The sequence below is a fragment of the Orbilia oligospora genome (genome assembly GCF_000225545.1).
Source record: "Orbilia oligospora ATCC 24927 unplaced genomic scaffold scaffold00043, whole genome shotgun sequence".
Lineage (NCBI taxonomy): Eukaryota > Fungi > Ascomycota > Orbiliomycetes > Orbiliales > Orbiliaceae > Orbilia > Orbilia oligospora.
The window spans coordinates 224730-251592 of NW_011645600.1; the positions used below are offsets into that span (position 1 = coordinate 224730).

The following is a 26863-nucleotide window of genomic DNA, read 5'->3' on the forward strand; positions in this document are numbered from 1 at the left end:
AAACGATTCACGAAATACCGCCTAATGCCCCTCCTCCAATCCGTAGAAATTTCTTTCTGGATATCTTCGAGTTTGAGATTGAGAATAATATGGTGAAATTTTGAGAGATAGTAATAAAATGAAAAACATCAGTAGTACACCTCGGGGGACGCCCTTTTAAAAGAAAAAATCTATGCCGTGCACAGCTGCAGGTCACACGTTCCCGTCGCAGCAGGACGTTTCGCTGCTCTGTGTATCTCAGCGAAGCACTATGGACAGAAGAGTATAATGAAGGAACAGGGAAACGAGATGGTGTTTTTGTGGAGAAAACGATCGTTAGAATCAAAATGTCGAAGAGTAATGAGTAATAATAATAGTAAACAGCCACCCTTAACAAAAACATTTTTTGAATCCTATAAAAAGTAAAACGAAGACAAGAAGAAGGACAAACAGAAAATACGGTGACTATGGTATAATTTTTAAGAAGGGAAAAAAACACCGGTGTATGACAAATAATTTGTATACAACCAAACAGAATAAGTAATAAAACATTTGAAGAAGAAACCGCTAACTCCTGACGCTCAATGCACCGACTTTAAAGGAATCAATGTAGAATAGAAGGGGAATAGAACAAAAAGAAGTCGGAGGAAAACAAGAAAAAGCGAACGTATATAAGACATCAGCAAGAAAGGGAGAAATAACTGTCTTGCGGGAGGGGGGGAGGAGTGGCGTTCATTCGGGTGGATATGATATTTGCGAGATTTCTTAATTCTTTATTCGTCAACTCGTACTCTCTTGACTCCGGCTACAGGCTCTGTCAGAGTTTTGTCGTGAAGCGCGGAAATTGGTGGCAGTTCTGGCTTGAGCGACATCCTGGCCGATGATGGTCGGCTAGAGATGTGTAGATTTTCAATGTTAAGACCGGCCGGTGGGTCCGGAAGAGCTTCTCCCTCGCCAAGGTGGTCGAGTAATCGTCGCTGGAGGTGCATGATGTATTGTCGGAGGGCGGCGTTCTCGTTCTCCAAGGCACCGTTTCGTTCCTCAACAGCTTCGTAATCACGGACCTTCGACTCGAGGGACTTGATGTATTCTTCCTTTCGGGCACGGAATGCTCTCTAAAATATGCAAGTTAGCGACCATGCGATTCTTAGAAAGGAAAAAAAAAGCGTTGGCTCTTCTTTTTCTTTTCCTTCTTTTTTTTTTTTGTCGCGACATACCTGAGCGTTACGATTTTGGGCAGCTCTCTTAGAACTATTCAATTCTCTCTTCTGTCGCGAGTCGGCCTTGCTGGAATCTTCGCCACCGCTTCCGGGGCTAAGGCTTGAGCTTGGTCGGATATCGTTCCTCTGAAGGACTGTTGGAGAGGAATTTGGTGGTTGCTGAGATGACATAGGCGTGGGCTGTTGCATCGGTTCCTCTCCCGAGATGGCAGAAAGAAGTTGTTTTCTTAACAATTCGGTGTCCTTGCCGAGGTGAGGATCAATTCCCCAGTCCCGTACGGGCTGGGAAGAAACAGGCGGTTCTGACTCCATGGAGAGGGATTTTCTCGAAGGCTGTTCAGCCGATGAGGAAGGAGTATGTTGCTGTTGTTGATGGTGATGATGGTTGTGGGAGTGGGAGTGGGAGTGTGAGTGTGAGTGGTGGCTGAGATGATGATGAGAAGTGTGTTGTTGGTCCTGAAAGCGTGTAAAGCTCGGAATGTTAGTCGCGGAACTAACACGAGGAGCCTCCTCGACAGGTAGAAGAAGAAGTTTGAGAAAATTATGAGGTACCTGAGTAGAGGTAAGAGTAGGAGCAGGTAAAGTTCGGTGACCGTTCGCCATCGAAACGACTTCCGTCATTTTTAATTGCGGACGTGAGGATACGATACTTTGCAGATGCGAGGTGGATATGGTGAGGATATGGTGATGATGGTGTTGTTGTAGTTGTTGTTGTTGTTGTTATAATATCGGAGACAGCCAGCGTGCTGGTGATGGTGATGATGTTATATAGAACGATGAGGGAGAGGAAATAAAATAAGATAGAAAGAAGTAAAAAATAAAAATAAAGAAGAGACAGGAATAGATGATGGAAAAAGTATTTGGCAGGGGACGCGAAAGCCGCTTAGCAAAATTATATAATCCGGAGGGGTGTATTTGAGATAGACGGATATCCGATGGGTAGCCTGGTGGAGTGTGATGATGTCGGACTCGGGCTCGCCTGTTTAGCAGCAGTGACAGCAGCAGTGACAACAGCAGCAGCGGAAGCAGAAGCAAGAAGCTTAAAAGAGGGCTATGGATATAAATAGAGAATTGCGAAGTGCGAAGTCTTCCTTTTTTTTCTTTATTTTATTTTTTTTCCTTTCCTCTTAGACTTTTTTAAGTCAAGTTATGTAAGTGGGAAATAATAGAAAAAGGAAGGGTTTGGCAGGGGTTATTCTTGATTCCTGTTCTTATTCTTATTCTTATTCTTATTCTTATTCTTATTCCTATTCTCGATGCCTGACAGACCGACTGACTGACTAAAGGATTCGAGAAGATATAGAATAGTGTATAGTGTATAGTGTGTGTGAGTGAGTATGTAATGCACTGCAGTCCGGCCGAGGTTGGATGGATCTATCTTATTTGAGAGAGACCGGGCGAGGGCTATTAAATATGTCAACGTAAGATTGAACGGTTAGGCAGGTTTAGTTAGGCAGGCCGGCCAAAGCAAAGCAAAGCAAAGCAAAGCAGGGCAAAGCAGGGCAGGGCAGAGCTAAGCAGACAAGCTTCTTGTCCGTGAATGTCAATATGAAAAGTATGTAATGTGTAATGTGTAAGCTGGACCCGGAGCTCGAATTGTTTAAGTAATCCGAAAGGGACCTAGTCGGATATGTGTAATGGCGAGAGGCTTAGACTTCTTTTTTTTCTTGTCTGTCTGTCTGTCTGTCGGTCGGTCTTTAATTTGTTTTTTTTGTTATTTGGTCCGGCGGCAGGAAATTTAAAAGTGAACTGGTGGAATGGAAAGACCCGGCCGAAAAATCAACCAACGAACGAACAACCTCTTTCTGGTCTGTCCGAGATATACTGCGTAACTGCTGGCTGGCTGCTTAGTCTTTGATTACGCCCTGGACTGGACCGACTGGAACAATAATCAACCGAGTTTGTCTTCTCGATCTGGTTGGACTATCTGCGGAGAATTAGAAGGATTAATTAGAATCGTTCATGTGTAAGCTGCAATATCATGCTGGCATCCGCGTATTCCGTTTAGAGTCCGTTCAATCTTTGCCCTAAACGTATAAACGTATAAACCGACAAGACAGGACAAGACGGGAAATAATATAAAAAATAGAAAAAAAGAAAGATACCAAGAGGGATCGATGATACATGTACATATGACATGTACGTAGTATCCCAGGGCGAAAAGAGAGAAAAAAAAAAAAAGGGATTTGCCGAAGCCAAAGCAACCTCAAATTCAACCCATCCAATTTCGATTCTCGGATCTGGGAGACGATGATGCTGGATCGACCCACCCGCACGCTTTCCCCCCCAGATTACTTTTTCACTTTTCCGAAGGGAGACTAAAACACTTTAACTTCAATGTCGGCCGGATGGTACAAATGCCGATATGAATTGAAGGAAGCGGAAGGTCTTGGATGCGGGAGAGTATGTAATCAGGGCTAACCGGTCAAAGGATATAACACCTGAAACCGTAATACCTCTTACTTCCAACCAACTCAACAATTGCGAAAGGAAAGTAATATAAAAAAATAAAAAATAAAAGACAAAAAAAAAAAAAATGATAGACAAAGGGAGGGAGGGGGGAAGGAAAAGAACCCGAAGGGATAGGGCTGATTGGGGTCGGGGTCGGCACAACGGGAACGTATGCAGGTTCAAAAAGAATTGGATCATACGCAGGGGACGATATGATATGTCTGTTTGATGATGAGTAAATATTAAATATCAAAGATGCAAATGCAGATGCAGATGGCATTCACTCAAAACAATCAATCGCAGACAATCCGATTCTTTTTCTGATCCCAGATGCAAGTGAGATATGTATGTGTATGTGTATGAATATGAATATTCGTTACACGAGAGGAGAACCAGCGAAGATTGAAGAACAGAAATGTCAAAGCGGGTCCGTATGCATACATACTTGAAGGAATATATTCAATGATCTTGATTTCGATTTCGATCTTGATCTTGAAGTAAAACAGAATAAAATAGCATATAGTAAAACAAACTGTAATGCTCTTGTTCGCCGTTATATAAAATTAGAGGACGACTGGAAGCAGGGGGGGGGTTATAGTATAGCAAGTAAATAATAGTAAATGATGATGATAGTATAAAGTAGGTTCCTTGCTTTGCTGAGTAATAGAACAGTCGAACGGATGTTTCCAACCTCCTTGCGAAAAAAGATGGTGCCGAACGACCGGTCGGAGAGAGATATATCTATACTCTTTCGCTCGCTCTCTCTCGCTCTCTCTCTGTCTTAGAGCTTCTTTTTCCCTTTCTTTCGGGGCTGGATGCACATTTGCAGAGAGTTCTGCCCAACCGCCGTCCGGTTGCTTACTTAAGATTTGACGGCTATTTGGCTGGGCAGTCTGGTCTCGGAACTACGAAGATTCCGAGAAGGAAAGCAGTTGGGGGAAAGTAACGTAATGGCACATGCAACCTTTTTTCTTTTGGGGCTTCGGTGCTTCGCGATTGCCTGAAACCCCGGCCCTGGGGGGGGGCAATAGTATAGGAAGGATATGATGGATGTGTGTATGAGGTATGTAAGTACATACATACATACATGACATATCATATCAATATCCATATCCATATCCATATCCATATCCATATCCATATCCATATCGCCTGGGGGTTAGGAGGTAGGAGGGAAATAACATACATCATAACTTAGGGCAGTGAGTGGGCACAATTTGAGACAAAACAACGGACAGGAACAACCGGACTGAACCTACCTACCTCAGGTGTAGTGTGCTTGAATTCAAAAGTCCGCCGGAGAACGATCGGTTGGCCCGCGCTGGGTGTTATTGAATGCTTAGTAAAAAGAAGCACCCTGCTGACTGATCCAACCGGAGTCCCGTATCGTATCCACAGGTACTCGTTAAAGTTAACGTCGAAAGTTGTACTGTGTAAGTCGATGAATGGAATGTACTGTGTATGCACGTCGCTCAAGCGAAAGGGCGTCGACGGAGTCTACCAGGATGTGGATGTGGATGTATGTATAAGTATGTAATCTGAGGGTGGTTCGATGGTCAGCAATTAAACCCCGTGAGGATTATAATACGATGAAACGTGGGTTTTAGTGTTTCCTGGTCGAAAGCTGAAGCCAGAGAGATGAATAAAATAAAATATAAAATATATAAAAAAATATAAAAAGAAATAAAAAAAAAAGAAGAGTTGCAAAGTAATCAAGATCTCTCTTTTCTCATGAAGACCCTTGAGATCTTTATAAAATGTCTTCAGCTGACAATACGATAGAGAGAAAAAAGAGGTATGAGCAATTCGATGACGCGAAAGAAACGCTGCACCAAACTGCGAATAAATATGAACTCGGATAATATGTATAATAGAAACAAAGAAAAGAAAAAGTATGCTTTTGGTCACGGTTGAGAAACCCTTACCTGGCAGGTAGCGGCGTGCTTAGGTATGCGTCTACCCGACCAAGGAGCAATCTGCGATCTGATACTGCACTGCACTGTACTTTACTTACAAGGCAAAGCAGACGTCGACCTGTGATTACTGATGACAACTTTCGATTTTAAGAAGCGAGACGACACGGATACCCACACGCAGATATCGATATATACCTGGTAACGTGACGATAATGATGGTAATGCTGATGTTGGGGCCTCTTTCTCGTAACAGGCTGACGAATGGGCTGACGGCGTCGTTGAATGCCTCGCGTGGTGGTTGACTCACAACTTCATGAAAACGGGAACAGGCCACGCTATAAACCATCAACATTCGACCTTTTGGACTTCAGGCATGCCTTTTTTTTATCACATACTCTGTATATTCTACGTATGTACTTATGTATTCATCAATTCTACCCGTGCTTGGAACTAGAATTATAATTATACCTAGAATTTATAAACCACAGAGCTCAAGGGGAAGATAGAGAGATTTAAATTTGGGAGGAAGCTAGCGACCAGCTGCTAGATCTGGATCCTCGATCCTACCAATGGGACACCAACACTGGCTCGTGGTCTGCTTTTGGTTCCACTGCTTGTCATTCTTGCCAAACTGAGGATTCAATCCTCTCAGATCCCGAGACTGCCAGCCTGCTTTCGCTTTTTCTCTCTCTTTCTCTCTTAATTGCTTTCTTTCTGTTGGGGCGCTTGCATGCAAGACATCTCCACGTCGAATGCAAATGCTTCGAACCGATGTGACATTTGACGATTACTTATTTCCTTACTTGCTCCTGACTTAAGTTATATCCAAGCCCTTCGCTTTTTAGTCCCTCCTCATGATGGAGTTCGATATACGAGGCAAGAGAGATTCGATAATGTCGATTTGATGCTCATTTCACGATCTCGATTGCCATTTCCTCGACTAGTGGGACGGCGAGCTTAGTTTAATTTTTTGATGACTTATCAAACTCGGTCTAAGCTGCATCTCATCCGATTCGAAGCCTGCAGCAGCCGGGCTTATAACATACTTACATGTACATACATACATCACGGGCGAGGGAAAAAAAAAAGATCCGCTGAAAAGGGCCGCCGCTAGTACTCACGTAGTAAACACCGACTCACCTCGAGCCAAGGTATAGAAGTAGTAAGTACTTACATACCTAAGTGTAAGTACATCCTTTTTCTGTGCGTGCAACATGGAGCAACCGGGGGACAAAGATGGGGGGGGAAGGGGGGGCATGGGGAAGCTGCATGAAATCCTCGGACATTGTTCACAGTGACGAGCAGGATAAAAGCCGTTGAACTTAAAAAAGAAACAAATTTTTTAATCCATCCATTGCACCGTGCCCCATTGTGCATGGCCATCAACCAAGTTTTTGAGACCCACCATTTTAGCCTTACGTAACAAGCCCTCTCAAGGACAAGGATGGGGTCCTTTCGGTCGAGAGAGAGAATTCAGCCGACCTACACGGTACGACCTGAGGGCGTGACAGGTTATTCAGCTGTTACATCAGCTATTAACATCTTGGGGGGGTCAAGCTTCCCTTGGCACACGAGCTCGAGCAGGCAGAGGATAAGAAAATAAAGAACAGCCGAAGAGGGACGAGGACGACGAGACGGTGAAATTTGAAATCCCAAGCGCCGGTTTGCAATTTTTGGAAACGTCAGCAGCCAAGCGGTAGCATCTGCTTTTTGATCATGAGTGGACCACATGTACTCCATAATGTAAAATATTAATACCAAGTATGTAGGTACTTGCATGGGAAGCTCCGTATCGTAAGGCGTACATCGTAAAGCTACCGTAAAGGTATATATGTGCCTGGTGGCAATTAATTGCAACCGGGGAGCCAAGATGTTGGCTTTGGCTGGCTGGCTGTCTGAAACTCGAAAGGATTTCAATCGCGAATAGATGAACAGACCCATGGCCATATGGAACCCTAGTGTTAGTGCTATAGCTCTCGCTGGCTGGCCAAAGAGGGATACATCCGGCGAAGGTTACATGCTTCCAATTGCAACTTGACCTGGTAAAGAAGGCTGGCTATATTGCATATCGTCAATATGAACAGATATACATGCACTAGATAACCAAGCCCAAGTAATAACGGTAAGTAAAAGGAAGTACTTGCTTAAGTATTTACTTGAGGAAGTAAATAGGTCGGTACTTACCTAGAAAAGGGAATTCCCGAAATGCTTCCAACTACCAATCAGATGCAAGTATGTGCATATATGTACGGAGATGCATGCGCATGGCCATAGACAATCCGCAGATCCGAGTCCAATTCTATCTATGCCTTCCGGAATCCGTACGGCGAGAAGCCATTTTCATGTCAGCAAGCATCGCCTGGAATGTAAACGTAATCATGGCTTGACAGAGTACTTACATCTGTGCTCGAGTTTCTCGTTTAGGGTTTCTGCATGCTGTGCCGAAACTCCGTATGTATGTCGGTCAATGGGCTGTGTGGTTCGTATTTAGAAACAGCCAATCAGAAACCGTTGAATGTGCGCCACGATAATCTTAGATTAGATCGTAAGATTAAGATAAGATCCTGCTCTATAATTGGTCTATTCTCTGATCAACAGTCTATCACCTGACTTTGGGCATGCTTTGAGCCAATTAAAGACTCTCTATTGGTAATTATTCCAAATTAGGAAACTTTGATAGGAACAAACATTCTTGTCTGTCAACTCATCCCGTTCAAGCCAGCGGATCATAGTCTATAAAACCTCCCATCTAACTCCATCCAATTCTCAAAGTCCTTAATCTGCTCAGAACGTACTTACCTACTTCTTATTCCTTGACATTCATACAGACAATCTACTATCTTCTCAGCTTCAAGCAATAGAACCACTATCTCATCTGCTATCAGAAGCATAATTACATTATACATCCTCTAAAAATGGCAACTGTCGCAAAACCAACCAGCTGCTGCGGAAAGACCTCTGACTGCGTCTGCGCCAGAGAAGCTACCGTATGTTTGTCCCATCAATTCATTATTTCCCCGCAAAATTGCAAAATGACATTACTCGTATTCAAGACCCACAAACCCCTGCAGCCGCAGCCCCCTTCTCTTCCAGCAAATATGGCATTGTGGTTGTAGTGCACATGTAACCGCTATCAATAGCTAGCTAGCTAGCTAAGCAATTTACCTCTGACCCTCTTTTTTCACATCATCCAACCACCCTGTTCGAATCGCTCTGCATTGCATTATCTCTGAAACACCTTACTAACTACCGAGACGAAACATATAGTGCTCTTGTGGAGAAAAGCCAGCCCTAGCCTGCTCCTGCTCCAAGTCTGCGTCGGAAAACCAAGTCACCGGTGCCCGTTGCTCGTGCGGAAAACGCCCCGCTCAGGCTTGTACCTGCTCTCGCGCCGCCTCTGAGAACCTTGTTGTCAAGGGTGAAAGTTGTGTTTGTGGGAGCAGACCGAAGGATAGCTGCACTTGTGAAATGAACAAGAGCGGTGCTGGATTACGGGCCCATGAGGTTGATTTTACCAATTTGAAATAAACGATCCAGGATTACATAAAGCATGGATTGGGTTTTTATGACGGATTGGGTGGAGTTTCTTCTTTTTTTTTAAAAAATATATATATATATATATATATACAAACCTTCTTACCTTTTTGGTTTCTTTGATGTATAGGAAGGAATTGTTTACTGCTTTCGTAAAGGGTTTGAAGGATTATATACCGCATTATGGGTTCAATGATGTGGGAAGACGTTACTTGAATTGTTGATTTTTTTTTAAAAAACATTCATCCATGGAGTTTGAGAGGAAATGGAAATCATCGGGACATACTACATATGCATTAAACTTGTACCTACTTTATTCATAGGATGTGAACGGACGTGGTTCTCGTCTACAATAATAACATAAAAATTAAAAAAGAATCTTTTGATCTTTTCGAACTTATCGATGTGAACATCCTACCACTTTCCCCCTTTGACAATAGGCAGCCGAATAGCTAATTGTAACGTAATAATGCTGGATGCTAAGTGTACAAAAAAGTGAAAAGGGGGGCGGTAAAACAGCATCATCAAAGTACTAAGTATTCACAAAGACAAAGATTGGGTCCAATGCATTCGCTTTTTGGTTCATATGCTCGTACATTTCGCTCGCCGGAATCCAGAGCACAGTATCATACTTCAGATCGCTGAATATCTTCAATTAAAAGAAACTTAAGCTTAAGTGAATAATAAATAAAAAAATAATAGAGAAAGAAAATGAAAAGGGTCAGTCAACGGAAACACCACCACTTAACGTCCGTTGATAACTTCCTGCGGGAAGAAACCCTGTGCCAAGCGTTCTTCCATCGACTTGGCGATTACCGGCGGCACGTTCTCGTCCGTAGCTCGAATCGTCAATCGATACATCTGCAATTGGTATTAGTAAATCGTGACAAATTCGTCCCGACAGGAGAAGGCATCCAAGGAACTTACCGAAGTCTCAAAATTAGGCTCCAACCTCAAAAGGCATCCAAACTTGCCTCCTTGAAGCGTATGTAGAACGCTCGCACCAACCCAGTTCTTTGAGTTCGCATCGACACCGTCCATAACACCCCACCGGAATCCTTCGATTACCCTTCTCGTCTTAGCCGCATCGATCTTCCTCCCCATTCCCTGTAATCCAAATACTCTCTGCGCCTCCCTTGGCGCGCCGCCGATCTGCTTCCACCGCTTGAAGAAATCATCCGCGCTCAACTCTGCAGGCTCCATAAACTTGTGTAAGGTAACCGGCAATTGCAGCGTCACGGCCTGTAGCGCGCCAGCCAAATAGGAAACTCTCATAGTTGGTGGTTCGGTAAACACATTAACCGCCTCGAAGATTAACATCTGTTGGACTTGCGAATCTGGTTCGATATTTGGATCAGGAATATTTTGTGTCGTATAGCTTAGGTTGTTTCGTGAAGGGTTGTTGATCGTAGTTGTAAAGGAGCCATAGGCGTAGGAGGATTTGTTAGTGAAGTAGAGGATCACTATACCCTTGGGCCCTCGGAACTCAGAGCGCAAACCGATTTGAATCTGCACGTCTTCATATAGAACTCCTTCATTTCTGATCAGTAGCCTATTGAATCCAATTTGCCAGTCGGGACTAAGATGTTCTGCGGATGCAAGGTTAGTAGGCCTAAGGGCTGGAGTTGCGGCAGATAGACCGCTGCCATTGATTTGTAGCCCCGCGAGGTCCGTTGCTAGAGTGCTGGAGCTACCGTTCGCTGTTAGGGGTGTCCCGTTAGAGTTCGTGAAAGACCGTTTGAGACTCGTATTTAGTTTCAAGTCAAAGTTGGCGGAATCAAGGTTAGCATCTTTGCCACCAATAACCCAGGTCCTCTTATCGCTTGTCGCGGCTGCCTTCTGGTGCAACCTAGAGAGTAATGCAGATGTCCTTTCGGGGAATGGTGGCATTTCGTCGCATACTGTTCGGAGCAGGTCATCCGTGGGCATTGATACCAGTGCTAAGTACTCGCAGGCTCGTTGTTGGAGTTCTGAATCTAGAGTATGGCTATATATCTCGAATACTTGTATGAGCTGCGGTTTGATTTCCGGGAAGAGATTGACAAATTTGACAAAGGCTGAGAGGATGATGGCTCTTGTGGCCGAAGAACATCCATTGAATTTCGATTGCAACGCCATGAATTGCTCAATCGGACTGCATCCTGGATTGTCTGCAATCAAATGTCCGAACTCGCCGAGCAAGTAACCTCCTATCTTGACCAAGGTTTCGTGACACTGCGGACCTTTAACCAGTCCAAGAATAGTCTGGGCGGCATAAACCTGTAGCTCTTCGTTGTTTGTCGTGATTTGAATAACTCTCTGCCAAACTTCGTCGCTGACATGCTCACCAGCCATACTTATGAGCCGTAGCGAGTTGTCCACGTACCATTGGTACTCAGTGGCGTACTTCTCCGTCAGAATAGCAATTTTGAGCACCATCTCCTCTCTAATGGCGTAATCTGCGTTGGGGAGATACTTAAGTAATTCCCCTACGATGACTCCGGCATTAGTGGAGTCGCACATGCTGTACAGCAAGTCGAGGGCCTTTCTTTTAACACTAATGTCTCTGTCTCTCAGTGATGCGATGATGGTGTTCTGATGCTTTTTGATAGGCTCTAAACTATCTGATTTTGCGGCAAGATGGGCCATCGCTTCCAGACCCAGATACCTCACATTAGTTTCTCGAGATTGGATAAATCGGCCGAGGCGGACTATGATCTGGACCATAATTCCAGCTTCGGTACCGATATGGATGGCCAAGTTGATAGCTTCGAATAGAATAGCATTCTGTGCATTGTTTTGCTGAGTATTCTTAGGCATATCAGATGATAGGTCAATGGTTTTTTGTAAAGTTTCCCGTATCATATTTTGCACGTTGCCATCGTCTATTCAAGCGTTAGTCTTCGAACAGAGCTGCCAAGACTGGAGATACTTTACCTGAAGGAGGGTAGTATTGCAATAACCTCAGAAGCTTCACTTGTAGCCAGGGGCATGGGATCTTATAGTAGAGGTAGTCCTGTGTGTAATCATCATCCACAACTACCTTCTTCAATCTAAAGGCTGCTTTGACGTAGCACCCCTTGTAAAGCTCAGGGTTATCCTGCACAAGGGCTAGGACCAACGAGGTCACTGACAGACACACCCCGATATCTGAATCATCCATCAGAGATATTATTCTCTCCGCCCATGTTTCCTGTACTATCCCAGGATGTTTTCTGTACAATCTCAATAGCGTGAGAGCAGCCTTTTTCTTCACAAAAGATTTCGAAGTCCTGTTCCATCTTTATCAGCGCGATCCACACCCATAGGATTTGCCCTAACCTACGGCGATATTAAAAGTCGGTGAACATCGGTGTTTAAAGCTTCCCCCATCTCCCTTCCTCCAACATTGGCGATCGCGTGTAAAGCTAAACAGTTGAACAGCTCATTGTTGTCCATAAGATCCTTTTTGATACTGTTGACAACAAGGTGTAACAGGTCATGGTTTTCGTTTAGGAAAAGGGTAACGGCAAGGTAGCCGATTTGCTTTTCCGAATATTTGTTGGCAGATATCAGGCTGACAGCTTCGAGATGGCCGAAGTCGACGTTCCATCCGAGAATGTAAATATATAGGAGCTATCTTTCGGCATCAGCGACCACCCTGACACAAGACACCGCACCGGGACGAAAACGGGTACAACCTTGCAGACGTATTTCTTTTTGTGGTATCCGTTAAGACCGCCATCTGGAGACTATCAGTACCTGCCGTTCGCCGTTCGCCACAGGGTCGAGGGGATATATTATCAATAGGTTATTGTACCTTTGAATTTCTGCCTATAGAAACAATTAGAACGTATGGTCTTCGGACGAAGGGAATAGTACGAAGGCTAGACACACCGTATATTGGCGAGTTCCTTATTTATGCGTTTTTCTTCCAGCTCTCTCGCGCGGGCGTTCCTAAGGTCCGCGATGAACTGCACCAATCCTGCACAACTAGCACTTCAGAACTGGGACCTTGGACGGATTGAAGCAGGAGCAAGTATCTACCTCGCATAGAAGACATGATGGGCTTTTTTTTTCCGGGTTATTCCGTCGATTTCCAAAATAACGGTTGCCGGGCAGCGGCGGCGGTATGTCGTGGAGGATGGTACTTCTCCCAAGCTGTCGAGGCGGAACCGGCTGGGGCAGGTTCAGAGCGCCACTTTTTTTATCCCCGTGATGTATTGACGTATGTATTTATTTCGCGACAGAGAGGGTCTGAATTAGGGTTTACGGGGGATTCGGTGTTTGAGAGTCGCGATACGGGTGAATGAATGATTGATTGAATGAATGGTATGAATGATATGAATAAGGGGAGCTTGCCGGGGTCCTCGTTAATAGTTTGGAGTGGTAGCTTAGCACTCGAGGCTTAGTTATAGTGTGTATTGTGTAAGCGAACGGAGGTCGGGTCGCGCCCAGATTATATTAATTTAGTACGGAGTCTGTGGAGATCCAAACGTGACCACAAGTCGACTTCTCCTCTCTCTCCCTTCTCATGTACGTATATACATACATACCTAAGGAATGTACCATGGATATGTAAGTACATCTGCACTAGGGTACTTTAAAGAGCAAAGTGTCAGATATACATATTACTAGTGCAAGCTGTGGAGTCGTGAATGTACATGTAAGTACATGCACACGTACTGGTACATCGATTAATCAATCTAATCTAATCTAATCTATCTAATATAAAGTCTTGGCAACGCAAAGTGACGTTGTGTTGTTGTTGCCCTCTCGACAAGCCGGCTTGTGATAGTTACTCTATTATACTCTCTGTCACTAAGTCAAGTACCTACCTACCCAAATTATGGCCACGAAACCCCAGATTTAATATTGGTGCCCCTCTTTGTCCCTTGTTCATGTCCCCTTCCCTTCTCTCCCCTTCCTTTCTTTTCTTTCCTTCAGACTTCCTCTTAATTAATTTAATTATTTGAATTAACTACACCATCCCGTCCTTGTCGCGATACTATCAACCTCCTTAAAAAGAAGCCCGTCCTTTCGATTCGATTTCCGTTCTATTCCTTTCCTTCATAGGGTGGTGGCTCTCTTGGAGCCGAAGCCATGGTTTCACTATGGCCCTTTGGCGGCGTATGTACAGTACACTCTGGTATCCACTTGACAGTAAACACCCTCGAGACGAGACTAACATTTCCCAAAGCAGGACAACTCTCCTGGTGCCTTTGAAAAGAAACTCTCCTCCCTCGCGACTCAAATACTCGACCACGAGAAACGACTTATTCGTTTGCGAACTAGAGGAAGGCGAATAAAAGGCCTCTGGACTCTCTACACGCTCATCGCTTGGGTTATCTATGCTAGTATCCTTACTCTTGTCGTCAGACTCGAAAATGCCAACATTTACCAGATAGGTGTCCTTGGGGGCTCTCCTTTCGTGTACGTGCCGATTTACGCCTTCCCTTTACTTTTATTTCAGGACATGGTGGCTAATACCCAATTTGGTGTACAGGGTCTACGTCATCCGTCAGGGCATCAAACGGTACTACGAGTGGAGGGTTCATAATGTGGACTCCTCACTGGAGACATACCGTGAACAGCAGAAGGAGACTATCGAGAAGTTGAAGGCCGTCACGAAGTACGATTCTACCCAAGCCTTGCTGGACAAATACACAAAGACCGCTACTGCCACCGGTGCCGAACCGAACCATCCTCCCGTACCGCAAGGAAATGGACCCAACCAAGCACGCACTGGTCCTCAACCTAATACCCCGCCAGCAACTTTGAGGAAAAGACATGGGTCGGCCCAAAAAGGCCAGAAAGGAACCATTACAGAGCAATCCCCAAATCAGCTCCAGGCAGAGCAAAAACGCGATGATCGTCCTGGAACGCCCCTTATACACGAAATCCCACCACACGAACTCCCCCCGCATGAATTTCCCCCACCCGAAGGGTTCCCACCGGGCCTACTCCCCCCTCACATGATGGGTGGTGGGGTACCCCCAGTCATGGGTGGTATACCGATGGGCCAGTTCATGCCCCCACCACCTGAAGAACCAAGACAACCACAATGGTACGACCGTTTCTTAGATGTTCTACTAGGCGAAGATGAAATGTCTGCCAAAAATCGCTACGCATTGATCTGTTCCAATTGTAGACAGGTCAACGGTCTTGCTCCACCAGGCACCTCTAATGTTGAAGATATCCGATACATTTGCGGCCGGTGTGGCGCAGAAAACGGCAAACCCGAGGTCAAAGAGCTTATTGGAAAGGTTGCTGAGGAACAACAGCAAGAGACGGCAAATGCTAGGACCACGAGGTCGAAGTCAAAGAAAAAGTCAAAACCCACCAAAGGGGATAGAGTTGTGTATCAAGATGACTTAGAGGATCCCGAAGAAGGAACCACGGACGGGGAATTCAGGGGTTCGGACTCCTCCGGATCTGGTATCGAGGAGGCTGTGGTAGTCAAGAAGAAGAAGGGTAGACCAAGTAAACGAAAGGGATAGAGTCTATTGGTACCTCACCCTCGAAGATACTTTTTGTTGAAACATGTATGCATACCCCGGTCCCTTCCGAGTCATTCCTTTGCAACCTTATCTTAAAGTACAACTTCTCACGATGGGATCTTGGGATCGTCAGGTACATAAATCGTTAGTCCTTTAACCAGTATGTCGGAGTTTTACTTTAGTCGTTAGCCAAAAGTTTAAATTCAGTTGAACCTTCATCAAGATGCGGTCAAAGTTGTTCGGTTAATCCGATATCCATAGACGGATTCCAGAAGATAGAATACCAATAAAGTTGGGAACAGACCCAATGCAGCGATTATTTAAGCTCTCGGGGCTAAAGTTCCCCGAGTTTATAGCGAGACATATGTCATTGAAGGGAGACTCAGCCTTCTCATCAAAAATTTCCGCCGAACCCTTAACATATATCGTGAACACTCGGTTGAAAAGAGCATTTAAAGGAAGATGGATCCCCGTCGGACTTGACAAAGGCTCAAGGGGCGGTACAATATATCCTGACATGAGATACTTCTCCGTCTCTGTTTATTTCACTACTTTATAGGTCTAGTATTATCTAATTTTACTCTTTTTTTTTTGAAGCCATTTCCCTTCTCACACGCCAGCATAGCCCATTCATCATAAACTTCTTAACATTTTCGAGATGTCTATAAGCGAAGATCTTCCAATTGTACCTCTGGTGCAGCATCGTAAGTCAACGGTGGATTTAGGTGAAAACAAAGAATGGAAACAAAAATTGAGGCATAGTGCCAACAGGTTGTCTACCGACCTTTTCAAGATGAAGCACCAGCAGTACTATGACCGTCGACCATCTTCGGTAGACGCCGGTACGTGGTACTCGGCGGGTTCATCCGTTAGTGGTGCATCTGTTTTAGGTGCTGCCGCTTCATCTAATTACAACTATTCGTCGGGGGGAGGGGGGGTAGGAGGGGGTAGGAGGAGCAGTGGAGTGGGTCTCATTGGGACGGCATCAGCGTCAGGATCTGTATCGATAGCAGGGGAAGACGACGACGACCGAGGGGAAGTCAAGTACTCTTCCGCTCGTATGTCCCTGCTTGCGGGTGCGCCGTCTCCAGCGTGTGGAGGGGGGTTCGGACCTTACGATGAATACAATAACCATTCAGATGTCCATTACGGCTTCCAACAATCACTTGTCGAGAAGCTCTACGATTATGGTAATTCCGATATGGGCCCTATGGGTATGGATACACCACCAAGCTCCGAAGAAATCCTCATGGCATCGAGGCTTCCACGAAATACATCCATCTTCCGCTCCTTCGAAGGATGGGGTTTCGATCCTGAGGATGTATATCAAATGGATCCGACGGAAGAAAAGGAAAATGAACCTGCTACGGGGTTCCGATTCGACTCGTCGATTCGTAAAACGGCTTACGACGAGAACGAAGCTAATAATGTCGCTATGACGGGCGTGGATCCTCTCGATTTGATGGATGCTTCGCGGACGGTTGTCGATTCGCATCCTCTCCCTATCCCTCTTCGATTCAACAACCGAAAGCGGTCAAGTCAGATTGCCTTTCGAGACCAGCAAAAGAGACGCAGAGGCTCCAGCTTGCATAGTGCGCATGGGCACACCCGTCAACATAGCAGACAACATTCTAGATCTGCCAATGGATCTATCTCTGAGGAAGGGTTCACCAGCAGTCCCTATCGACCATCGATTGTTTTGACTGAGATGCCGATATTCGATTTCAGCGAGAGCGAACCGAATACTAGGAATGTTAGTATTACGGCTAGCAGCAGAAATGGGAGCATCTATGGTGGAAGACCTAACCTTCCCCGTGGTAGCATCGGGAGCGGTGCTGGAAGTCGTAGGTCCAGCAAGGTCTCAAAGAAGTCTATCAGCAGTACAGCAGCTGTATCCGGGAGCCCAGAGGAACCGGCAAAGAAAAAATCTTTCTTCAGGTTCCTGTCTGGGAGACGTTCTAAACCGAAGCTTGCACCAACTTCGCAGGCTAGGGTACCGGATACTTCATTTGTCCCTTTGCTCCACGATATCACTGAAGTTTCTAGCGTCAGTAGCCGAGAGGCCACGCCGGAGCTTATGACCGCCACCGAAACTCCTCTTCTTAAGGTTGAAAGGGCTGCGGACGGGAAACCTCGCATGCTGCCGGTCGCCCGAGCGGGATATGGTATGCGCAGGGCGTCCGTTTCTTTAAAAATGGATGATGACGATGTATTCGACAACCCGGCGCCCGTGGCCCCTCATAGAGAGAGACGTAGTTCTTCGGTCTACTCCCAGCACGATCTCATTCCGTTAAGGGCGCGACAAGCTTCCTCAGTGTATGATGGCGAACCGAGCGGGATGCGTCGTTCTTCGTCCGTCTATGATTTTGAGAGCCCGGAGCCCGGTTTGAGAATCCGTCGTACTTCGTCAGTATACGACATTGATAACATGATCCAACCAGGCGAAGAGCCGTCACCTCCATCAACGCCGACATCAACATGGAGACGGTATTCAGAGAATCATTTGTCACATCCTGATGTCTACGTCCCGCCTCGTGCGAACTGGTACAAATCCGACTGGGGTTTAGATGACAACAAACAACTGGATGCCGACGCGAGAAGTATTTCGTCACACGCAACGGGTGCTGTTAAGGCAGTGTTATCAAGACAGCCAGGCAGTAGCCGGCGAGGGAGCATGGATTATGGTACATATGCTCCTGATACGAGTGGCGAGGGGGGAGGGTTTAACCCGCAGAGGCGAAAGAGTACGGATGAGAAGATGGCAGATTTGAGCATTGCATTGCGGAACGCTTTGAAGATGAAAGATATTTTGGAAGAGGACGAGTATTATGCATGATCTATTAATGTCCTTCATTGTATTTCTGCATTCGTCATTTGTGATATTTATTTGTCTACTACCTATACTATACCCCTCATTCGCATGGTATACATTTGCAATTGCATTGAAGCATGCATGGTGTTTGTGAGTCTGGTTTGCAATTGGAGTGGGGGTGTTATAATTATATGTCTTTGTTGTATTTTGGATCTTTTCGAACTGTTCCTACGAACTTCATACTTTTAACTTGTTATTAAATCGAATGAAAAGTTTAAATAAAATAAAATAAAATAAAATAAAATAATAACAATAATAATAAATATCGATAATTAAAGTGTGAGTTTATTGTTCAAGGAACAATTCGTGGATGCATAATTATAATGGGAAAGCCGCAAATCTTACAGGGTCCGTGTGACCACCGGCATCGTTATTGTGCAACCGAACGGACCCTTCTGAGCGAGCTCGTGTGCAATGTTTGAGGTTTGAGCAGGTGTCAAATGTTGCAAAGAGGTCATGCGGCGTAAGAAAGCTTGTCTGAACGATAAGATCCGCAGCGACCATGCTGAATAGGGCTGACGGGCTAGCGGTGGGAGTTCCGTTCAAAAACCCGCCTGACATTGGCTTGATTCCCTAGTCTAGTGTCGATGTTTCCCGTTTCTTTCCATGATAGAAGACATGATGTGATACTGTACATACATACTCCGTACGGTACGGAATACGATATCCAGATATCCTTCATGATCATGATAGGTCGTCCCACGCTATGCACGAAATGGCTTGGCGGGCGCCATGCCCATGCCGGCTTCCTTCTTGTCGAAGGCTAGTTCTGGGAGCGGAAGCCAATCAGAAGGGCCTCCAGTGGCAGCATCCCGGCCCACTTCGCGTATCACCAAAACATGCAGGCTGGTCGTCATTTCAGGTTTCCCGTTTCTGAGGGCCGGGAAGGGCTGGGCTTTCCTCTTCCTTTCTCTTTTCTTTTCTCCGGTCTTAAGTTTTCATTGCATAATAATCTCTCATCCGACTGCCGGAGTCGACGACGATATCCTTTTTTTTATTTTGAGATAGAACTGGCCTTCGAGGGGCTTCTCTTTTCACGAATTAAATTGTCGTATGTTGACTTCTGATTAATATCTCCCTGTTTAGATCCAATTCCATCAGTTTGTTGCTTCATTCCATCGGTCGATACGAAATACCTTGACGCTTGTACCCATACATGCAATAACCCCTCCTGCAGTGATATTGTCGTAGTAGTCCCATTAGACAGATCCTAATCCGGCTCTGATTTTTCCAACCAATCCGTCCCTCTGCCTGCTGCTTCGTAAGCCCTTTTCTTTTCTGGATTTCTTTTTTGTCGTTTCTTAGTTCTGGCGGTGTTTTCCGTTATCAAACAAAATAACTTGGTGAACGACGACCCATCTGACCACACCTCGCACTTGATAGTAGCAGATCGATATCCCATTTTCATACTGCTCTGGTCACGACCTTAGCATTCTTCTCCGAAGCATCTGTAACGAGCCTCCGATTTAATACCCTGGCCATTTTACCTATTGTTCATGAATCTATGACATCCTACTATTATCGACCAACCAACCGGCTACTTTCCATTCAGCGACTGACCAACGGCTACATACCTCGCTAAATATCAAGGCATAACTACTAGTATCACTACAACCAAAACTTGCCATTTTCACGATTTTCCCTTCCTTTTTCTTGATGTTGTGAAAGGATACATACCACCTTGTCATACTACGAGTTTTACGAATAAAATATTTGAAGGGGTTTGTTGAGGTATTCGAAATAAAAGGGCCATGGCGGAACCAGCCCGACCTGCTTCACCAGCAGGTAGCGTTTCTACTATCGATGGAGCAGAACATAGTGGCGAACAACTTGGACCTTCGGAGAGTACGCAAACTATAGCTACTACGACTACTCGGTCCGATCACCCTAGGGTGACGATTGTGGCACCAGAAGACTATAGAGGAGATGAAGGTATGTTGTTTGTATTTGTATCTTTTTATAATTTTATTATACAACGCTCTCTATAGATGAGGATACGAGATAAACCGCGGCTAACATGATCGTGATTTCTGTATATTATAGAGAGCATGCGGACTACGACCACTGTCAGAGAACGCCGAGATAGACAATCAGCACCACCTACCGTAAACCGTCCTACAACTACTCGGCGACTATCTAGCCATCGCAAACATACCTACTCGGTAGACGATAACGAAGAAGAGGTTCTTAAGGACCAGAGATTGAAAAGTCAACAACAGCGGGCAGAAGTTTCAAGGGGCTCAATAAGCACGGCGAGGAAGAGTGGTGGTAGTGGTCCTAGCTCATTACGAAGAAGGGAAACTGGGAGTCTGGCGGCAGCAGTTCCAGAGCCCTTGCTGGAGGAAGAGGCTTTGAGCCCTACTACTACAAGACAAGCTGCCGAGCCTGTGGAAGAGGATGAAGCTGAGAATATTGCTCCTGAAGAAGGAATGGATCAAACACCTGGAAGCGAGGAGGAAGAGGAACATGTGGAGGAGGGAGAACAGACTTTGAAGGTATAAAATGCAGTGATAAGGTCGATCGTGGTACAGAAGACTGATCTAATGAAAAATAATAGGAACGTCAAGAAGCTATCAATGAGACACATCCGTTCGGTGTTAAGATTTGGAAGTCTTCACTATACAAGAAGGACCGTTCGGTACAGAAACTTGCAGAAGAGGATGTTCACTCAGCTCCCGGGGCCCGTATGGGTACGATCCAACTAGTAGGTAACTCGATGTGGTCTTTGATAGTGGGCTGGTGGATGTCTGCCATCGTTTTTGTCACCGCGACGATATGTTTCTTGACCTTCACAAGAAGTGGCAAGGAGTATTCGAGAGTTTTGTGGGGATTGTCGAAGTACCTCCTCTACCCGTTCGGCCAGTACATCCGGCTTAGTCAAGATGAGAATTACTTGGATGAGGATTCAGGCGAGGGTAGAAGTATCAGCGAATACGAACAGTGGCAAGCGGGCGATATTGAGGAAGGTAGACTGTTCTTCGGGCCCCTTACACCGCGTTCTATGGTGGGACAAGGCCGGAATGACTTGGATAACATTAGCGAGGTTGAATCGATCGATGATTCGAATGAACGGACTGGCCTGATTAGTGGTGACGAAGCTGATTCCGAAAATCGACCGAACAAGAAAAAAAGGTTGTTCGGACGTGGTAAATGGACTGTGGGGCGTGTTACGTTCTACATTTTGTTTTATAGTATTATCGGTAAGTGTGTCTGGGTCTATTTTTCTTAATTTTTTTCAATTTTTTCGAAAAAATTAATTTTTGAGTTACTTGACTAACATGGGATAGGGCCAATGCTGTTTTTGGTATCCACTATATGCTGGATTATCGTTTTCACTATTCCGATGGCCCGTGTAAACGGAATCCTTTTATCGCACCTTAGGAGACACCCTCTGGCGCTATCTTTCCACTCTAACCAAACACGCCGCTTAAGAAACGATCACTCGCCAGTCTTGGTTTGTACGTATAGAGCGGTGGGGTGGAAATACTATAAGTATACGGTAGACGGTACCAATATATTCCTCATCAACTTACTGCTGGTGGTGGTATTTGTGGTCTTCGACTACTGGGTCCTGCACAAGTTTTTCGATTACCATGGATTTCTCACAAGCTCCCCAACGCTATTTGTGTTAGCGCTGCTGTCTATTATCCCGCTTGCCTACTTTATCGGACTAGCTGTTGCTTCGGTGTCAGCGCAGTCATCGATGGGTTTGGCCAGCGTGCTGAACGCATTCTTTTCTACCATCGTCGAGGTTTTCTTATACTGTGTTGCATTGTCACAAGGCAAGGGTAGACTTGTCGAGGGCAGTATTGTCGGAAGTATTCTAGCTGGTATTCTCCTAATGCCTGGTCTTTCTATGTGTGCGGGTACCGTGTTCAGAAAGACACAGCACTTCAACGCCCAGAGTGCGGAAGCCACGATGACGATGCTGTTGTTTGCTGTGATCGGAGCGTTTGCGCCGACTTTGTTCTATCAGATTTACGGAACGGTTAGTACCAAAATGATAGAGATAATGATTATGCTGTGACATATTAAGCTAACAAACCGGCGCTATTAGTATGAGCTGAAATGTCGTGATTGTGACGACGACGAGATGTCGATTTCCAGAACGGAAGATTGCCGAAGGTGTTATTTTACCCAGCCTCCCTCAGTCGATGATCCGTTTTATGCCAAAGCTGTCCAACCATTCTGTTACACAGCTTCGGCACTCCTCGTCATGGCTTATGTCATTGGGTGTCTATTTACGTTAAAGACCCACGCGCAATTGATTTGGGCGACGCCCGAAAAACCGGCCCAGCCAACGAATTCCCATTCTCATTCGCAAAAGCCACGACAGTCCAGTGAATCAGTTGGTAAACTTCCTGAAGGACAGCGTGTTAACGGTGCGGCATCGATCCGGGAATCTCCTGTCTATAAGCGGGTGCTAGGCCAAACCTTGAATTCGGCCGGATTGACCCGACTATCCGCAGGATCTGCTCAGAGTTCGACACAGCAGTTGACTCCGATTCCAGAATCCGCCACTACGACAGGGCGTGCGGGAGGATCGCGCGAGCCTGTACATTTGCCACATCAGAAACCCTTTGCATCACTTTCTACTGAGGAAAATGAATCCCTGGTTCGCGGAGTAGCTGAAATGGTTGCGACTGCTGCGGCTTCGGTGTCTGTAAACGCAGGGTACCAGGGTGGCGGCGAGGCTGGCGCAAGCACGGCTAGTTCCTCGGAACACCCCAAGAAGGTTTCGCAAAAAATCGCAGAGAATGCTGTCACTGAGGCTGCCGCGCACGGCGGGGCTTCAGGTCATGATGCACCGAACTGGAGTCGTACAAAGAGTTTAGTCATTCTTTGCGGGGCCACAGTGCTTTATGCTGCTGTCGCGGAGATTCTGGTCAGCACTGTTGATGTGGTCCTCGAGAACTCGAGTATTGATGAGAAACTGCTGGGAATTACGTTGTTTGCTTTGGTACCAAACACTACGGAATTCTTGAATGCTATTTCGTTTGCGATGAATGGGAATGTGGCGTTGAGTATGGAGATTGGGTCGGCTTATGCCTTGCAGGTGTGCCTGTTGCAGATGCCGGCGTTGGTGGGCTGGACCGCGTGGACGACGGGGAATGTTTTAGATCAGGATCGGTACAACAAGATGTTCACGTATGTTTCCATTATTTCGGGAAATACCTTAAGGAGGTGTGACTAATGGCTGGGGGCTTTAGGTTGATCTTCCCGCAATGGGATATGGTGACGGTTGTGCTATGTGTTTTGATGTTGACGAACATCATTCATGAAGGGAAATCCAACTATTTTAAGGTTTGCTTACCAATTCAGAGGCACAGAAAAAGAAGTCGAATAGAAGGCTAACGGGAATCAATCAGGGCTCCTTCCTCTGTCTATCATACCTGACTGTTATGCTCGGGTTTTATTACAGTGGATACAATTATCTTGCTGGGGGCGCTAACGAGAAGGCCCAAATGTTCGACGCTATGACTCGGGGAGGACAGTCTAGCTATTTCCTTGGGAATAAATACGGGCATCCTTCGAACGGGTTGAGTGTTCAGGGTTAAATATGCCTTTTTTTGGTCCCCTCTCGGGGTCGCTCTGCTTTTTAAAATTTTAGGGTGAGGAAAACATTATTGTCTTTGAGGCAATCATTAACTTGTTTTTGTTATAAGTCGCTTGTTCATTGTTCAACTTAAGCCGGAAGTATGATACCGCGAGTCTGAGGAAAATTGGGATTCTGTTTTATATTTTTACTCTTTAAATTTGCATATTCATCATTCAACTGTATCTTATATTTCTCGGTTCGTGTTTTTTCTTCTCCCTCCATAATGGTTCTTCGGGATTTGGTTTGTTTTTCAGAGGTTCAACCGACCTCGAAAGATTATAGGATGCAACAGCATACGGAGCATACATGCACATATGTACAGCTTTTTCCTTTTTATCACGAGTGGGCGAAATGATATTTTTGCTTCAAGATGTACTCATAGTCAACATTGTCATCATTTATTATCGTTATCATCATTTTTTAGATCAGCCTTGAATCGAAGCTTGTTAGAAGCTGCCGTTGTATTATATACAATGTGTTCATATGAAACTTAGCTTAGTGCAATTAGCTTAGCTAAGTAAATTTATAAATGCAATACAATATAATACTTAGGCACTTACAGCTAATCGGCCTATTATAATCTATATATAACTCTCTAAGGAAGAATGTAAGGTATGAATTGGAACCAGGGAGAGCCCTGTAAATCTTGGACGGGACTTTATTAGTGGAGGGGGAAAAAAGCACGATGTCATCATTGTTCAGTTGTTGCATGTTGGATGGAGCTGGTTGGCGTGTAAAAGTTGTGGTGCGTCTGGAGGATTCTATTGGACGGAGGATCGAATCGTGCATACAGTATAACTATTGCCATATGCATCCACGATCCTGTTATCGGAAAACTAGCTGGGTAGCTAAGCTAAAACTAATTTATGATTTTATGATAGAGACAAATAAGTAAGTAGTTATGTGATTAGACTTCGAGGTTGAGGTTGAGGTTGAGGGTATATTGTGGCTGGTTTCGTTCGTTCCAGAGATACTCCGGTTGGCGAGTTTGAGACCTACATAAGGTATGTCCGGGACCGTAAGGACCGTCTTCCGCCCCGCTTTTTTTTTTTTTGTTCCTTTCTTCTTCTTCTGAGAGACGGAACCATATATATCGGCTAGAATAGATGTCTAAGTACTTAGATACTTAGGTAGACGTTGAGATTTATTTTAGCAGAGTCAAGGATTTGGGTCGTATTCCGATCGATATCTGCTGCAGGAGTCGGAAACTCGGGCGCCAAAGAGGGACAGAAGTGCAAGTATACGGATGTATCCCAATTTATGGCGAAAAGGTACTTCAGATGTAGCCACGGGTCAGGACTGTCAGGAAATCTTAGCGAGAGTACATCTCGATGACATGGAAGTCATGTTCCCTTCCCTTCCCTTCCCCCTTAGCCTTGGCCTTGGCCTTGCAGATTCGAGTTCGCGTGAACTCGAGCCATTAAGGACACAAAGAAGAAGAAAAAGTCCGTAGAAAGACGCTAGGGGGCTTGTAAATTCGCGCTGAGGCAAAAATTGAAAACCGTAGCCACGTTCCCATTTGTGACATGAGTTCAGTTGCAACTTGTTCTGAATACTAATCAGTAAATGTACTTTCTAGATATTATCAGTAAGTACTTACTTAGTTATAAAAGGATTCTTTTGGTTATATTGTATTTGAAGTTAAAATGACTGGGGGAAATGCACCCCGCTTCACAGGTAATACCAAAAATACATACCTAAGTTCTTATTTTGACAAGGGAGGGAAAAAATAGTGTGAGGTAAATGATGGGTGTATTCATCCCATCCCATCATGGCCATAGAAGTAACAGGGTTTATTTCAGGAGCTCAAGCTTGTGCGGGGTGGTTGCTCATGAAGGGCAGGTGGGCCCTCATCATTCGATTCGATTCGATTCCCATCCTAGCAAAATCAGGATATCTTCATCTCCACAGATAGAATCATATCCTTAAGGTCAGTAATAGTATCTATCGGAAGTGGGTAGGTCAGTAGGTACACAAGTAGATACTTACATACCTTGGTCGAAGAGGTACCGTACCGGTATAGATATCGAGTGAATGTGATCGAGGTGTTAAAATTGCAAACGAGAGGCTGGGTAGCTTGTTCCTGCGCGAAAGCGGACCAAATATGACAGGGCAAAGCAGGGCAAAGCTTGCAAAGCTTGCAAAGCAAGGCAGACGAGGAATGCTTTCTTGATGAAATCATCATCATCATCATCATCATCACCATCTTCTTGACCGTCTCCTTCACCATCTTCAGTTTCACCCTCAGCTTCACCATCGATATCAACTCTACTCTCCCATGTCTGTTCTAGAAATTTCCTAGTTAGCTATTCAAAGTATTAGTCCTTTTTATTTTTGTTTTTATATGGTTTTTATATAATAATCTTGTTGGGTATTGAAGGAGAAGGTACGGGACTTACACATCTTATAATAGTAGCGTTCTCTTATGCATCTGATCGATGTTTCGTTGATGTTCCCTTCCAGCGCTTATAACCACCACCGCTAATTAAAGTACCCAGGTAGGAGGTACACTCAATATCAAAGCCTCTTTCTTCCATCCCATCTGCCATCTACCATCTACCATCTACCATTCTTCATTCTTCTTCATCATCATCTTCATCATCGTCGTCTTCATCGTCCACACCGACAAACATACCTCCATCTAGCATCTGCGAATCCCATCCAAGGACATACCAAGCAAAAGTGCACGTACCCATACCATATCATATGCACGACCTGGAGCTGGCCCGGCGCTGAAACAAGCGTGCGAAGAGGGTATTCCTGCCTGGGACAAAAGCGACCCGCAGCATCGGATCCAGTTGATTACGCTATTCGCCAGATTTTTTTATTCCCTC

The 26863-nt window shown here is 45.2% G+C and overlaps 7 protein-coding genes across 7 annotated transcripts; 4 read left to right on the forward strand and 3 right to left on the reverse strand.

The window, feature by feature from the left end:
- Positions 1–752: 752 nt before the first annotated feature.
- AOL_s00043g74 (uncharacterized protein) lies at positions 753–1820 on the reverse strand (the record flags this gene model as incomplete). The annotated part of the gene is made up of 2 exons (XM_011120561.1): positions 753–1094; positions 1197–1820. 2 exons carry the CDS (start codon positions 1818–1820, stop codon positions 753–755), a joined length of 966 nt encoding a protein of 321 aa, XP_011118863.1.
- A 6661-nt stretch (positions 1821–8481) lies between these two features.
- On the forward strand, positions 8482–9094 carry AOL_s00043g75 (uncharacterized protein; the record flags this gene model as incomplete). The annotated part of the gene is made up of 2 exons (XM_011120562.1): positions 8482–8553; positions 8834–9094. The coding sequence occupies 2 exons, from the start codon at positions 8482–8484 to the stop codon at positions 9092–9094; spliced, it is 333 nt and encodes a 110-aa protein (XP_011118864.1).
- Positions 9095–9844: 750 nt separating this feature from the next.
- Positions 9845–13121, reverse strand: AOL_s00043g76 (uncharacterized protein; the record flags this gene model as incomplete). The annotated part of the gene is made up of 8 exons (XM_011120563.1): positions 9845–9961; positions 10028–11964; positions 12017–12351; positions 12405–12694; positions 12757–12803; positions 12879–12892; positions 12956–13043; positions 13106–13121. The coding sequence occupies 8 exons, from the start codon at positions 13119–13121 to the stop codon at positions 9845–9847; spliced, it is 2844 nt and encodes a 947-aa protein (XP_011118865.1).
- A 1040-nt stretch (positions 13122–14161) lies between these two features.
- Positions 14162–15558, forward strand: AOL_s00043g77 (uncharacterized protein; the record flags this gene model as incomplete). The annotated part of the gene is made up of 3 exons (XM_011120564.1): positions 14162–14188; positions 14262–14491; positions 14565–15558. 3 exons carry the CDS (start codon positions 14162–14164, stop codon positions 15556–15558), a joined length of 1251 nt encoding a protein of 416 aa, XP_011118866.1.
- A 658-nt stretch (positions 15559–16216) lies between these two features.
- AOL_s00043g78 (uncharacterized protein) lies at positions 16217–18394 on the forward strand (the record flags this gene model as incomplete). The annotated part of the gene is made up of 1 exon (XM_011120565.1): positions 16217–18394. One exon carries the CDS (start codon positions 16217–16219, stop codon positions 18392–18394), a length of 2178 nt encoding a protein of 725 aa, XP_011118867.1.
- Positions 18395–20181: 1787 nt separating this feature from the next.
- Positions 20182–23988, forward strand: AOL_s00043g79 (uncharacterized protein; the record flags this gene model as incomplete). The annotated part of the gene is made up of 7 exons (XM_011120566.1): positions 20182–20362; positions 20474–20925; positions 20988–21630; positions 21718–22418; positions 22488–23578; positions 23641–23734; positions 23800–23988. 7 exons carry the CDS (start codon positions 20182–20184, stop codon positions 23986–23988), a joined length of 3351 nt encoding a protein of 1116 aa, XP_011118868.1.
- A 2089-nt stretch (positions 23989–26077) lies between these two features.
- On the reverse strand, positions 26078–26432 carry AOL_s00043g80 (uncharacterized protein; the record flags this gene model as incomplete). Its single annotated transcript, XM_011120567.1, has 2 exons — positions 26078–26316; positions 26420–26432. The coding sequence occupies 2 exons, from the start codon at positions 26430–26432 to the stop codon at positions 26078–26080; spliced, it is 252 nt and encodes an 83-aa protein (XP_011118869.1).
- Positions 26433–26863: the final 431 nt, after the last annotated feature.